Source organism: Molossus molossus, unplaced genomic scaffold (genome assembly GCF_014108415.1).
Source record: "Molossus molossus isolate mMolMol1 unplaced genomic scaffold, mMolMol1.p scaffold_m16_p_12, whole genome shotgun sequence".
Classification (NCBI taxonomy): Eukaryota; Metazoa; Chordata; class Mammalia; order Chiroptera; family Molossidae; genus Molossus; species Molossus molossus.
The window spans coordinates 37622448-37636153 of NW_023425347.1; the positions used below are offsets into that span (position 1 = coordinate 37622448).

General features: G+C 35.1%; 1 protein-coding gene across 1 annotated transcript in view; it reads left to right on the forward strand.

Moving 5' to 3' along the window:
• The window catches only part of COL24A1 (collagen type XXIV alpha 1 chain), a 339879-nt gene extending 326463 nt beyond the window's left edge, over positions 1-13416 (forward strand). The window contains exons 59-61 of the mRNA XM_036256775.1: positions 7701-7810; positions 10161-10376; positions 13270-13416. Of these exons, the coding sequence (XP_036112668.1) occupies positions 7701-7810; positions 10161-10376; positions 13270-13416 (473 nt within the window). The remainder of the gene's footprint in view (positions 1-7700; positions 7811-10160; positions 10377-13269) is intronic.
• Positions 13417-13706: the final 290 nt, after the last annotated feature.

A 13706-nucleotide genomic window follows, 5' to 3' on the forward strand; every position in this document is an offset into this window, starting at 1 on the left:
TAAAGAAAGATATCATAGAATTTCCTCCACCATACCTTTTAAAATTATAGTTTTTACACAACATGGAATTTAAATGCCTCACTTCACGATCAGTGACTGTGAAAATGGAGTGATTTGTTATTCTTGGCATGTTCTCATCTCTACATGGGTACTTCAATATCCATTAACAGACATGCAAAATAAATTTAGAGTAGAACCATCAAGGAAAAGTTTTAAAGTGAATGGAGTACATATTTATATACAGTTCTATATATGAGCATAGAAATACCAAGATAAAATAGTAATGCAGAAACACAGAAAAATGAAAATGTACTCACTTGTGAAGATGTTCCTATATAGGTAAAACAATGGTAATATAGTAAACATACATTGACACACAAAGGTAGGCCCACCAATGCCCCATATTGAAAATAGCGAGGCATAGTTGGTAAAAGAAGTTGAAGAGATTAGCCAAATAACATATGTGCATAGCCCATGGTCACAGACAACAATGGGGTGAAGGGCAGGGGAGGGGGTGGGACAGGTCTAGGAGGAGGTGGGCAAAGAGGGGGGAAATGGAGAACATCTGTAATACTGTCAACAATAAAAATGAAAATAAGAAAAAAATAAAAATAAAAAAATAAAGTGAGTGGAGTAGTCATCATTATCTGATAATAAAGGGAACTCTTGTATACTACAATGTCATTTAATTTTAATTTTTTGGGTCAGCTATACAATTATTAGTAGTAGTTATCAATTTTTGCTAGAAACTCTAGTCCCAACACAGTAACACACAAACTTATTTGAAAAAAACTATGTTATATCATTTTTAGGGTGAACACTAGTCCACATTTTATTTATTTTAATTTATATATACACACCACACACCCCCACACACACATATTCTTCTCAAAAAACATGTATTTCCATTCTAAAAGTACATTGAAAATATTAATTTTATCTTATTAATAATGTGTAACTTTTATATATGTTTTATACCCTGGTTTACCATAAAAACGAAAATGATATTTACAATTATAGCTGTCTATAATAATTCTAAGTTTGATTCCTTTCCATATTTGATGGCATAAAAATGCAGTTCTATAAAATTGAAAGGAACAAAGACATTGTAAGAATCTAATTCAAGGTCTGCCTTCCTTGTGGGAGAAATAGCTAAGTGGTATGGATTGCAAGCCATAAGAAAGGTCTTTATGTCCCAAAATACTTTTATCACTAGGAGGCGGTTAGTGCCGTAGAGAAACACAAAACAGCAGGGAAGAGGGATATGATAGAAAGTGGAATGGGGGTGAAGTTTTAAAGAGAGTAGTTATATAAGGCATCTCTGAGAAAGTGACATTTGAGCAATATCAAAAGGAGGTATGAGAACAAGCTACAGAAAATCTGGCAAAAAAGGTTTCTTGGCAGGAAGAACAAATGCAAAACCCCAGGGCCTGAGAGTGTACTTAGCATGTTCTAAGATTAGGAAGAAGGCCAGAGACTCCAGCTTTTACTCTGAATAAGATGAGAAGCCATTAGACATTTTTGAGCAAAGGAATGACATAACTTGACTTAGATTTTTAAAATATTACCATGGCTGATGCATTGCATCAAGAGTAGAAGAAGCCACTGAGCAGGCTATTGAAATAATCTAGGTAAAAGATGATGATGGGTTGGATCAGAATTGTTAGCAGGGAAAGTGATAAGAAATGGTCAAATCTTTGGACATACTTTAAGGTAGAGCCAGCAGTTTTTGTTGATGATTTGGATGTGGGCTGTTACACTAAAAATGAAGGGCCAAAGTGAAAAAGCAACAAGTGTGTATTTGAGTTCCAAAAGAATACTTATTCGGAAAGCTCTGGTTCAGGATGAAACCCAAATTAGTGTTTCAATTAGGGTGTGAAGGCAAGGCATTTTTATAAGAAAGAGAAGGGGGATAATTACATGAATAGAAGGAAAAAAATTCTATTGGTGTTAATGAGTCAAGGAAGGAATTTCTATAGGTGCAAATAAGCTAAATTCTTAGCTATACCTGGTGGTGCTAATTCTAAAGAATGTCTTTAATTTTCCATTTCGTAGTCAAAATGCTGCTTTCCTGTTAGCTCTGTAGAGAGTTATTTGGAATATAATGTTCATTTGCCAAGTTCAAAAGTCATTTTGCCCAGTTTAAATGTTCTGAAGGTTTGAGGAGCAAGCAAAGCATTCCTGTGGGAGGGCAGCTCCAACTCCATTTTGAAGGGGCTCCACTTATATTAACTTTCACATGTTTTTGAGAGAAACTGAATGAGAAAGGATGACTACAGATTTTAATTAAGGGACTAGAAGAAGAGTGGGATTGCTGTTAATAGAGATGAGAGAGAACGCTTGGAGAAAGATGAGGAGTTCAGTTTTAGATATATTTAGTTTGAATTGTCTGTTAGACATTCAAGTAAGAAGGTTAAGTAGTTACCTATTCAAGAGCGAAGGCTAGGGGTAAACATCTTTAGGGGGTAGAGGTAAAAATTCTGAAGCAATTTGCATATAAATAGTAGAAAATACTTCGAGACTGCTTAAGACTACCTAAAGAGTAGGTAAAGAAACAAAAGAGAAGTCTAAATACTTTGCCTTAGTGCTCTCCAGTGTTTAGAGATGTGGGAGATGCGGGAAAACTGGCAAAGAAAACTAAGAAGCTATCCCTGATGGGAGGAAAACTAGGTGAATGTGGAGTGATGAAAATGTTTGCCTGAGGAGGAGCCATCAACTGGGTCAGCGTCAACTAAGGTGCAGACTGAGAAAGGCTACTGGATTGAACAATGTGAAAACCTTTGATGACCTTCACAGAGCAGGTTAGAGGAATGGTAGTGGTTAAACCCTTATTAGATTTTAAGATAAAACAGTGGAGCTGAGAGTTTTCACTCCCAGTAATGAAGCAGGTAATTCAACCTGCCTGGCTAATAACTCATCTCATCATGGGCAAACTCATATAAACCCAAATTGAGAAACATTCTATAAAATACCTGAATAGTACTCTTCAAAAGTGTCAAAGTCATGGAAAACCACGAAAGAGTGAGAAACTGTGACATATTGGAAAGGACTAAGGAACACAGTCAGGAACTGGGTACTGGAACAGAAAAGTTCACTAGTGAAAACTGGTAAAATCTGAATAGAGTCTTTTTAAAAGTAGAGTCTTAAGATCAATTACTTAGTTTTGACAAATGTAACATGGTTTTGTATATTTGGAAGATAGATAAGGGATGTAAGGAGAAGTTCTGTATTATTTTTGCAACTTTTATGTGAATCTAAAATTGCTTTAAAATAAAATGTTTATCACAAAACAAGAGTAAAATAAAAAATAAAATTATTTTGAAAAGCAAACAAAAACAAACAAATTGCCTGGCTAATTTTTTTTTTATTAAGTTAAAAACATTAAATAGCAAACAAAGTAGTGAAGAACTTTCAAGCCAAGATTTTTCATAATTTTTTATTAAATTTATTGGGGTGACATTGATTAATAAAATTATATAGGTTTTGCCCTGGCTGGTTTGGCTTGGCGGTTAGAGTGTCGGCCTGTGGTCCAGAGAGACCCAGGTTTGGTTCCCACTAAGGGCACGTACCTCAGTTGCAGTTTATCCCCGGCCCTGGTTGGTTGTACAGGTGGCAGCCACTCAATGTGTCCCTTTCACGTCAATGTTTCTCTCTCTTTCTCTCTCTCCTTCCCATTCTACCTGAACAAAAAATGGAAAGTGTCCTCAGGTGAGGATAAAAAAAAAAAAATTAAAAAAATATTATATAGGTTTCAAGTGTACAATTCTATGATAATCATCTGTATATTGCATTGTGTGTTTACCTACCTAAGTCAAATCTCCTTCTGTCACCGTATATTTGACCCCCTTTACTCCCTCTCCCCTACTCACCTCCCTTTCCCTCTGGTAACCACCAAACTGTCCTGCGTGTCTATGAGCTTTGTTTGTTTGTTTATTTGTTGCTTTCAGTTTTTATCTCACATATGAGTTAAAGTATATGGTTCTTGACTTTTTCCATCTGACTTATTTTCTTAGCCATCCATGTTGCCACAGATGGCAGTATTCCATCTCTTCTTATGGCTGAGTAGTATCCCACTGTATATATAGGGTGGAGCAAAAGTAGATTTACAGTTGTAATATTCTTATATTAGTATTTATTTTCATACAAACAACTGTAGACCTACTTTTGCCTCACCCTGTATGTACCACATCTTCTTCATCTAATCGAGGACACTTTGATTATTTCCATGACTTGTCAAGCCAAGACTGAAAAAGACAGCAAAGGGGTGAGCAAAATTGTTAGAGCTACTTTTGCCCTGGGTGTGTTCAGAAACCAGGCAGTGCTTTTGGTGGCTTCATAAGGCTAGGGGTCAAAAGTAAGAATCTGTGGCCCACCGAAGAAGGTAGGACTTACGCTCTTAAGGACCCCCTCTAGGAAGAAAGGGGGCATTCATACAAATCGTAGCCTAGTTTTACATCACTGAGATAGCTTAGAAAAATCTCCAACTTTGAACTTGGACTAAGATGGCTCCAGACTGCTTGTAGTCCCACATACATGAGAGAAACAAAAATCTTCTATAAAAGATAAAATTATCATGGAGCTCAAGTTATTTCTATGAATAAATTTTCAAATCTAGTGCCCAGCATACAGTCAGTGATAACTAGACATACAAGTTGACAAACCACCATGAATGAGAACTGGCAGAAACAGTGAACAATAGAAACAAGCTCCAAAGGAAAAAATGAGAGGAAGAATTCTAAACTGAAGCTGTAATACACAAGATAAGCCTAATACAACAACACAGTTTATTTACAGCAATAAGAGGAAAGGCAGAATATATTTGTGCAAGTACAGATTGGTGGGTAGATATAATCGTGGGAGCTTATATAAGTTTTCTTTAGATTATTTCCGTTATCTCAGAGAAATTGAAGCTTATCAGCCAAACATTAAAGAGAGGAATGGATAGAATAAATAGGAAGGAGACAAAAAGCTTCTAAATAGTTAACTGGGAGAGTGACAGAGGGAGTGAGTATTATTGTCTGGCAGCCTTTCAAACATTTGAATTGAAAGTGCAGCCAGTCAGCATAGTTCTGCTTTCCTTCAGCCACATTTACCCACATGTACAGATTAGGCACAAAATCAGGCTTATGTAAAGTTAGGGTTTTATAAGACAAGTAAAATGAAGTGAGGCAGGGCAGGGATGTTAAGGGAGTCTCTAAAGAAATTATTATAGTAAAGGACTGTGGGTTTTAAGCTGGGTAGAAAGGGAAGTGAGCGCATGACTATGAGGAACAATGAAAAGTGGTAGTATCAATGGACGGTAAGTCCCAATGGGATCAAAGAATTATTGGAGTCATTACACTAGCGAGAATGAGCTGGAAAGAGAAGAAAGGTGAAATTTTGGAGAAACTCTAGCTGTAGGTAATAACAAAGGCCCTGGTATGACCTTGAAAATAAATGGGTTAAAGTAAATGAGACAGGGAAGGAGCAGGGGAAGGGTACAAGAACATTATGGGTGGAAAAAAGTTCAAATGACTAAGAGGCCAGGATATTTGGAAGTATCTTTCATGTGTGTTTCAAATCACCAAGAACAGGTCATAAATAGACCTTCTGAAAGTGAAGCCAGCCAAAGCTAAAATATTTAAAAAAAGAAAGTTGACGATTGCAACCAAAAGTAACGAATGACATAATGGGATGACAGTGATTTTACCATGGAGCATCTTTAGGGATAAAGTGGGTAGAATGTGGTAAAAAGTGCAGGTGGCAAAGAGGAACAAGGAAGACACCTTCCTGGCTCCAGACACGATGCTATCCAGGCTGTCACAGAACCTGACAGGGAAGCCGTGTCCTCAGCCAGTTTTGAGTGAGAACACTCGGGCCTGCAAAAGATATATATGGTCGAGTGCTTTATTTATAGCTCAGCATATCCTGAAAAAATTATGAAGATCCTACTAGTTCACTGTTTTAAAATGTAATGCCTGAATTCAAAGCATTCTATTCCATATAACAATGAAGAGTTTGCTAGATGGAAACCATTTTTTTATTGTTGATATTGTTAGAGATGTCCCCCATTTTCCCCCTCTTTGCCCACCCACGTCTACCCAGACCCCAGCCTCCCCATCCCCTGGCCTTCACACACTGGTGTCTGTGCCCATTGCCTATGCATATATATTACTTGGCTAATCTCTACACTTTATTTTATCCAGTCCCTCCCACCCACCCCTGACATCAGTCAGTCTGTGCCAGGCTCCCATGCCTCTGGTTCTGTTTTGTTCTTCAGTTTATTTTGCTCATTAGATTCCACATATAAGTGAGATCATAGGTAATTTATTGGCTCGCATAGTAGTAAGAAACTATTTTTTGTAAGAGAAAAAATTGTGAGTGAAGATATATGTTTATCCCATAGATAAGACTGGAAGCCTGAATCAGATCCTGGAGAAAAGTCTAGCTTTAATTTTTACAAACTTTACAAAATCTTCAAAAATGTATGGAAATGGAGGGAGAAGGGAAACTGGGTGTAGGATCACTTTCCCCCCTTTCTTCCATATTTCAGTAGATCAGAGGTTCTCCAAATGTGGTCCCTGGACCAGAATGAGATTTTGTGGAAATGCAGATTCTCAAGCCCAGACTCATACTTAACGAATCAGCAACTCACAGGGCGGAGTGAGCTATCTGTGTTTTAACAAATGGTTCTAGTGCCACTAAAGTTTGAAAACCATGGCAATAGAGGACAGTCTCCTAACTTCAGAGCTATCAATTCAGCAAGTTTTCACTTCAGAGGATTAGTAGAATAGTAGAGGGGAGAATAGTCAAGAATATTTTGGACATCTAAAATGGTGGACCAAAGAAAGACCAGGATGAGCTATAGGAATCTTTGCTATGGGGTAAGGGTGGAATAGACAAGGATTTCTACCTATTGCAGAAAATGACATTTGACAAACACTGTTTGATTATCTTGCCTTTTAATGCATGAAGGCAGGGCTACCTCATTCAAGAATATCTGCCCATTGCATTGAAACTTAGAGTTTCAATACTCTAAGCCTGTTATTCTGGAATTAAGATACTAGCTTGATATTTTCTGTAGGCAACTCTGGGCTCTATTTGATTCTCCTGGTCTCTCAGTGGAGGCAAAGGTAGGCAATCTTACACTGGCTGTAGGGAATTTAGTTTATTCCATTTACAAATCTGATGAAGAAAACACAAAAATGATAACCATTTTACTGCACATTTTTCTTTTTGAAAACAAAAAAAAAGTTTTATTATTTTTATTTTAATAATAAAGATATATTTTATCTCAGGGAGATTGCTGAGGTTGCTTCTATTATTTAAAAGAATATATTCATTTTAAGAAATATAGGACATAAATATACACATTTACCACATCAAGTGCAACTTTTCTATTAACTGTAACTTTGGATGATTCACTTAAAGGTGCTCAGCTCATCTTATCTGTAGAATAAAGCAATAAATTCAGCCATTCCATCATTTTTATTAAAATTGTGAAATACTATTAGATTGATATGTGAAAAATATAGTATTTTCTGTATTAATTGTATATAATGTGTACAGCTTCCATTCACTAAATGTAAATATTTCTATAATCTAAGATTTTTTACATGTAAGACTAAATATATATTTAAAGTATAATAATGTATGAGGATGTTTCAAATATATTTTAATATGGTTTTCAAATGTCTTTATGGTTTACAATAAATTAATAGGAAAATACTGGATTGATCCAAATCTGGGATGCCCTTCAGATGCCATTGAGGTTTTCTGCAATTTCAGTGCTGGTGGTCAGACATGTTTATCTCCTGTTCCTGTAACAAAGGTATGTATTGAATTTTAGAATATATGTCAGTACTTGCCCAGTGTCAATGAACAATGATTTTTAAAGTTCTATGACTTTAAATAATTATAAATTGTATGCATAGAAGCAAGGTATTATTCTCTACCATATGTAAGAAAGAAATTTTTTGTTTTCAAAAAACAATTTTAGTAAATCTTGACATTTTGATTGTGCCTTTTATGATTGGTTTATTTTGGTCTATTGTACTGATTATGCTTTTTTAATTTTTTTATATGTGAAACATATGTTTTTATGCTCATACATATGTTAGAAAGTCCCCAAACAGCTGCAGGGGTTGTAATCAATAATCAGTTACCTAAAAATTTTACTGAATATTATATTGTCATTAAAAGAGAAATTTTGTCACAAAACTTGCTTTATTTTTTATTTTTTATTTTTTTTTTTGGTGATTAAGCTCAAAATAATCTCCCTTAGATATCCATTGACTATTATTTAAAACTTCTTTCAAGTATAATTCTTTAAACCAATGTCTAGATGAATGAAAGTTAGCTTGGTATAATACTGGGTATTTCTTATAACAAGCATTTATATATAATATATTAATATATAGTTCCACCTATAATATATATTGAAAAAATCAAAACTGCAACCAAGAACTTCTTTCTCATTGACAAAGAACTGATACATGTGCCAATTTGTGTTTTGTTCATGGTTTAAAAAGCAGCAGCTATAATGTACAATCTGTTAGTCTCTCTAACTGCTTATTATTAGACTGCTCTCTCTTCCTAAAATGTCCCCCTTCATTATCCAGGGTGTTTCACCAGTTCATCTCAGTAAGCATTCACCATTATTACCCCCAAAGCAGAGGAACGAAGGATTCTTCCCTTTTTTTAGGGAATCTGTATACCTCTAATGAAGAGTAGCATGATAGAACTACTTTCCAAATATTCACATTGCCATCTTCACGCCCCTGAACTTGGCCCAGGAATTGTATCTGAATTATCCTAGAAGAAAGGGAAACAGTATGCAAAGGAGACGGGAGCAATGAGAGAGCTGCACTTTAATTCTTTTCTTGACTGAATCAGTTTTCCCATCTCTCCCATCCATGAACTCAACCCAAGAAAGACTAGGCAGGTAATAGGAAAAAAAAAAGTAGACTTGGAATTAAGAAGCTGGGTTCTGGTCTCTATTCTGCAACTAACCTGAGAAATGATACTGTGAGCCACTGGACACCGTCCTAGGTCAATGATATTTGACACCTTAAATCCTCATAACAATCCTGTCATGTCAGGGTTATATCCAACTTGACCAACAAGGAGACTAAGGCTCAGAAAGTTTAAATGTTTTACAAGTTTGTGATTCTCATCTGTTAAATGAAGGCATTTGAACTACTTAGACTCCAATATTCCTTATGAGGATCTTTCCATGTTTTCATCCTATGCCCTCCCTGTGCCTTTCCTTTCTTTTCCTGGGGTTTTACTTTTATGTTTTGCATTTTCTCTGCTACCTCCTAACTGATATTTTTCTAATTTTATATTTGGAATTTAATATAAATTCCTCAGTAGTAACCATTTCTATCCACTTATGTTATGACCACATCCCTACACGAACAATGCTAAAATAATAAAAATGGTAATAATAATATTATATCTAAAGCTATAAAAAACTTACTTCGTTGCCTAAGCCTTGAAAATGTATAATCAGACCTTCTTGCTCCAATTTTGCCCTGTATCATTCACTTTTTTAGTTAATGCTTGTTCATTCATTCATTCAATTAAAATGTGCTCATGACTCACTATGTGACTGGAACTACGTTAGAGCTGGCAACACAAAGTGTGTAAGATGCTGTCCGTACCTTTAAAGCCTCCTCCAAATGGAAGTATAGACAGAATTTCTGATTTTAATGAAAAAAAATTATTAAAGCATTAATCAACAACAAATTACTAATGCATTTTAGATAACATTATGAAATTTTCTTTTTTTTTTCTTTTTTTTTTCTCTTATCTGGTAGCTTAGTGGTCTGCTGAAGCTAGCTCAGACTGGCTCAGGAGAGCCTATAGTTAACATCTCTTCTGAACTCCATGTTTGATGACACTACCTTGATGGACTGAAATCAGCCATCGTGGGAATATTTATACCATGGAAATCAGAAAATACTATAAATCAGGGTTTCCCATCCCTCTCCCCCCACCCCCGCCCCTCCAAGAGCCAGTGGGTAAGCATTTACCAGCACACCACTGACTGGCACTTAAATGCCAAGCAAAGTAGCTTTCTCAAGGCTGTCTTTCAAGGGCTTTCCTCAAGTTTCCCCAATTTATAAGTTTCTCAATTGCTACATCTTATAACCTGTATATTGTTTCCATGACATTAGTTGGAGTTTGGAATTGGAAAAGTCCAGATGAATTTTCTTCATTTACTGAGCTCAGAAGCCACGCAAATCATCACCATTCACTGTCTGAACACTCCAGTGTGGACAAGTGCTCAAACAAGTGGCTCAGGATTGCCTATTGGTTTCAAAGGATGGAATGGCCAGATTTTTGAAGAAAACACTCTACTTGAACCTAAAGTGCTTTTAGATGACTGCAAGGTAAGGAAATGGCACTTTTAGAATTGTTCATTACAGCTGACTTAAAATTGATAAAACTATAACATTAAAATAATGAGAGTAAGACTTTAATTGCAAACTACAGATACAGACATGTAGTAAGTTTTAATGTTCTGATTTGTAGTAACCATATATTTTTCAAAATCAATCCTTTGCTTATATTATGTCTTGCCAACTTTTGTCACATCCACTGGTCATCCATAGATTTTATATGCAAAAAAGGTGTTAATAAATTTAATTTTTATTTCCCATATGAAATAATTATATATCAGATACGATAGATGATAGAGATAGATAGATAGATAGATAGATAGATAGATAGATAGATAGATAGATAGATAGATAGATGGAACTTGTAGGCAGATTTCTTTTATATATTTTCACCGCTCTGCTTCTATATCTCATTACATCATGGAAAACAGGTTATAGAGGCAAGTCAGTTTTATTTCCTTTAGTCAGTCCCTATACCTGATATCAAATATGGGCATAATTGCAGATTGACTAGCTCTACCAGTCAATATCTGAATCATAGCCCTTTTTATTAATTATTGTTATAACTAATGCTAAGAAAATTATATAATTTTAAAATATTTTGTTATAAGTCAGGTATTGGCAAACTACAGTTCACAGACCAAATCCATCCCACCACTTGTTTTTGTAAATACATGTTATTGGAATACAGACAGACTCATTTATTTGTTATCTATAGCTGTTATCATCCTATAAATGCAGAATTGAGTAGATACAACAGCAACCAGGTGCCCCACAAAACCTGCAACATTTACTATCTGACCCTTTACCAAGGAGTTTGCCAACTCCTGTTACAGAGAATAGAGTTGGCCACCTTGCATACATGTGATTAATGACTTTAAGTGTTCTTGTGTGCTATGAAGCCCATGATTTAATATGTTGCCATTTCCAGGGAACTCTACATTTTCATAACATTTCCAGACAAATAGTGCAGAGGTATTTGAAAATCATAGACAAAGAGTCAGAAGTATATGGCTCATCTGTATAAGTGGAGAGATCAATATGACGAACAAATTCATTTATTCTTACAATTTTGTCCTGAAATTTTCAGGGACTCAATAATCTCTGAAACACAATCCAAACTTACCCTTTATTTAGCTCTTAGAACAGTCAAGCCCAACCTACCTTTCGAGCTTGGGCTTTCACTGGCTGCCTACCCTACACTGTGGCCAAACTGATCTATTTATCATCATCATTACCATAGCAACAATTACAGCTACTAATTATTGGGAGCTCATTATATGGCAGGTACCATGTATCACATTCATTAGTTATAACAGCTTTGTGAAGAAAGTATTAGCCTCATTTTATAGGTAAGAAAGCGAAGGCAGAGGTCATACAGCTAATGTGTGCAACCCCGAAGCTTATGCCACACTATTCTGCTAGGCATTTTTATTAATTCTCACAACCCTATGAAGTAGGTTTTTATTATTCCCATTTTATATGTGAAAGAAATAGTGGTGCCTGGATTTCTATCAAAATCTCTTCCAGGACAAAAGCTGTACACTGAACCCCAAGAACTCCATGTTAGGCTTATTTTTATAACAACCTTCTACTTTTCCAGTTGTTTTATTTGTTGTTATGTTTTGTTTTATTCATGTCATTCCTTTCCTCTGAAATGCCCTTCTTTACCACTTTAACCAAGTGAAAAATTTAGGCATCCAAAAAGGCCCATTTTAAATTCTGAATTCATGAAGCTTTCCCTGACTACTCCAGTTGGAGATGAAGAACTTAGTTCCCACTGTACATTATTTATACTGCACTTACCATATATAGTCTTGTATTATGGCTATTTGTTTATGTTTTTCATCTTACCAACTAGATTTTTAAGCTGCTAGAATTCAGAAGCCAGACTAATTTATCCATCTTTATATTTCCCAAGCACTGTAAGAAAATAGAGTATCACATCTTATTCAACTGTGCCAAATATACTTAGTGTTCAATAAATATCACTTAAAAGACTTAATGAGTTAAATCTAACAGTGTCTTACACACCCAACTCTAATTATAGCTATCACATCAAGCCTTGTGACTTTAGTAATTTATCAATAAGCTTCAATTGCCTTAACTTAAATCTCTAAAGTTCCTTCAAATTTTAAAATTTATATTATGATAATTCTGTGAATGAGTAAGTGAATAAACTCCTGAATAAAAAGCTTCACTACATTAGTCAATTGTGTTTCTCTATTTTGTTTTATTGAATCTTAATCATAGGCTATTTAATTATTTTTTTTGTTCCATAATAGAATTTATCAGAAATAAAAGAGCATACAATAATAAGAGAAACAGAAAGGCCTAGAAGGAAGAGAGGAAAAAATAGTAACCACAGAATGGGGAAGGGGGAAAAGAAACCTAAAAGATGATTTAACAGAATTATAATGGAGTTCTGAAGCGATTCTGGTTATTTTCTGCCTGTAGTACAGAGACATTGAGGAAAGGCATTTCTTTCATTCAAGAAAAATGCCCATTCTGAAGAATTAGTCCCAAATAAAGGAACACAGAACAGATGGGTAGTAATCCGATTAGGAATAGTGCAGCCTTCTGTTGCATATCTGGTTTAATGATTCACAGACAACAGAAGCAGAAGGCTAGCCTTGGCCTCTAAGACTGAAAAATCAGAACATGCAATGCAATCTAGAGGAAGGAATAAGTCCACGTTTCCAATTATTCATAGTAGCTGTTACCATTTATTGAACACTTTGTGCCAGGCATTGTTCTATATACTTTCTATTTATTATCTCTAATCCTTCAAATAAGTCTACATTGTCTATGAAAAACATTGTCTGCTGAGAATGACAGCTAAAGAAACAATTACATATTAAACCATTTTGTTCTTATTTCACAGATTCAAGATGGCAGCTGGCATAAGGCAAAATTCCTTTTTCACACCCAGGACCCTAATCAACTTCCAGTAATTGAAATACAAAAAATTCCTCATCTCAAAGCTGAACGAAAGTACTACATTGAAAGCAGTTCTGTATGCTTTCTCTGATGTCTCTGAATTAGTTCTGAATTCACGCTGTTGGCCAGGTAATTGCTGCAGAGGGAAAAATATAGACATAAAGATACTATCATTATGAAATGCATGGAATAAAGCATTGGCTAAATCTTAAGAATCTCAGGAAGAAAAGACTTTCTCCTAAAATGGAGAAAAGTCATTCTTTAAAGGACTATAATTGATGAAGTATTTAATTCTTTTAAAAATTATATTGATTTGAGCTTTCTTAGAGAATTCTCTAGAACTGAAGATTTATAAACATGGAATTCTTCAGGGTATCCTAT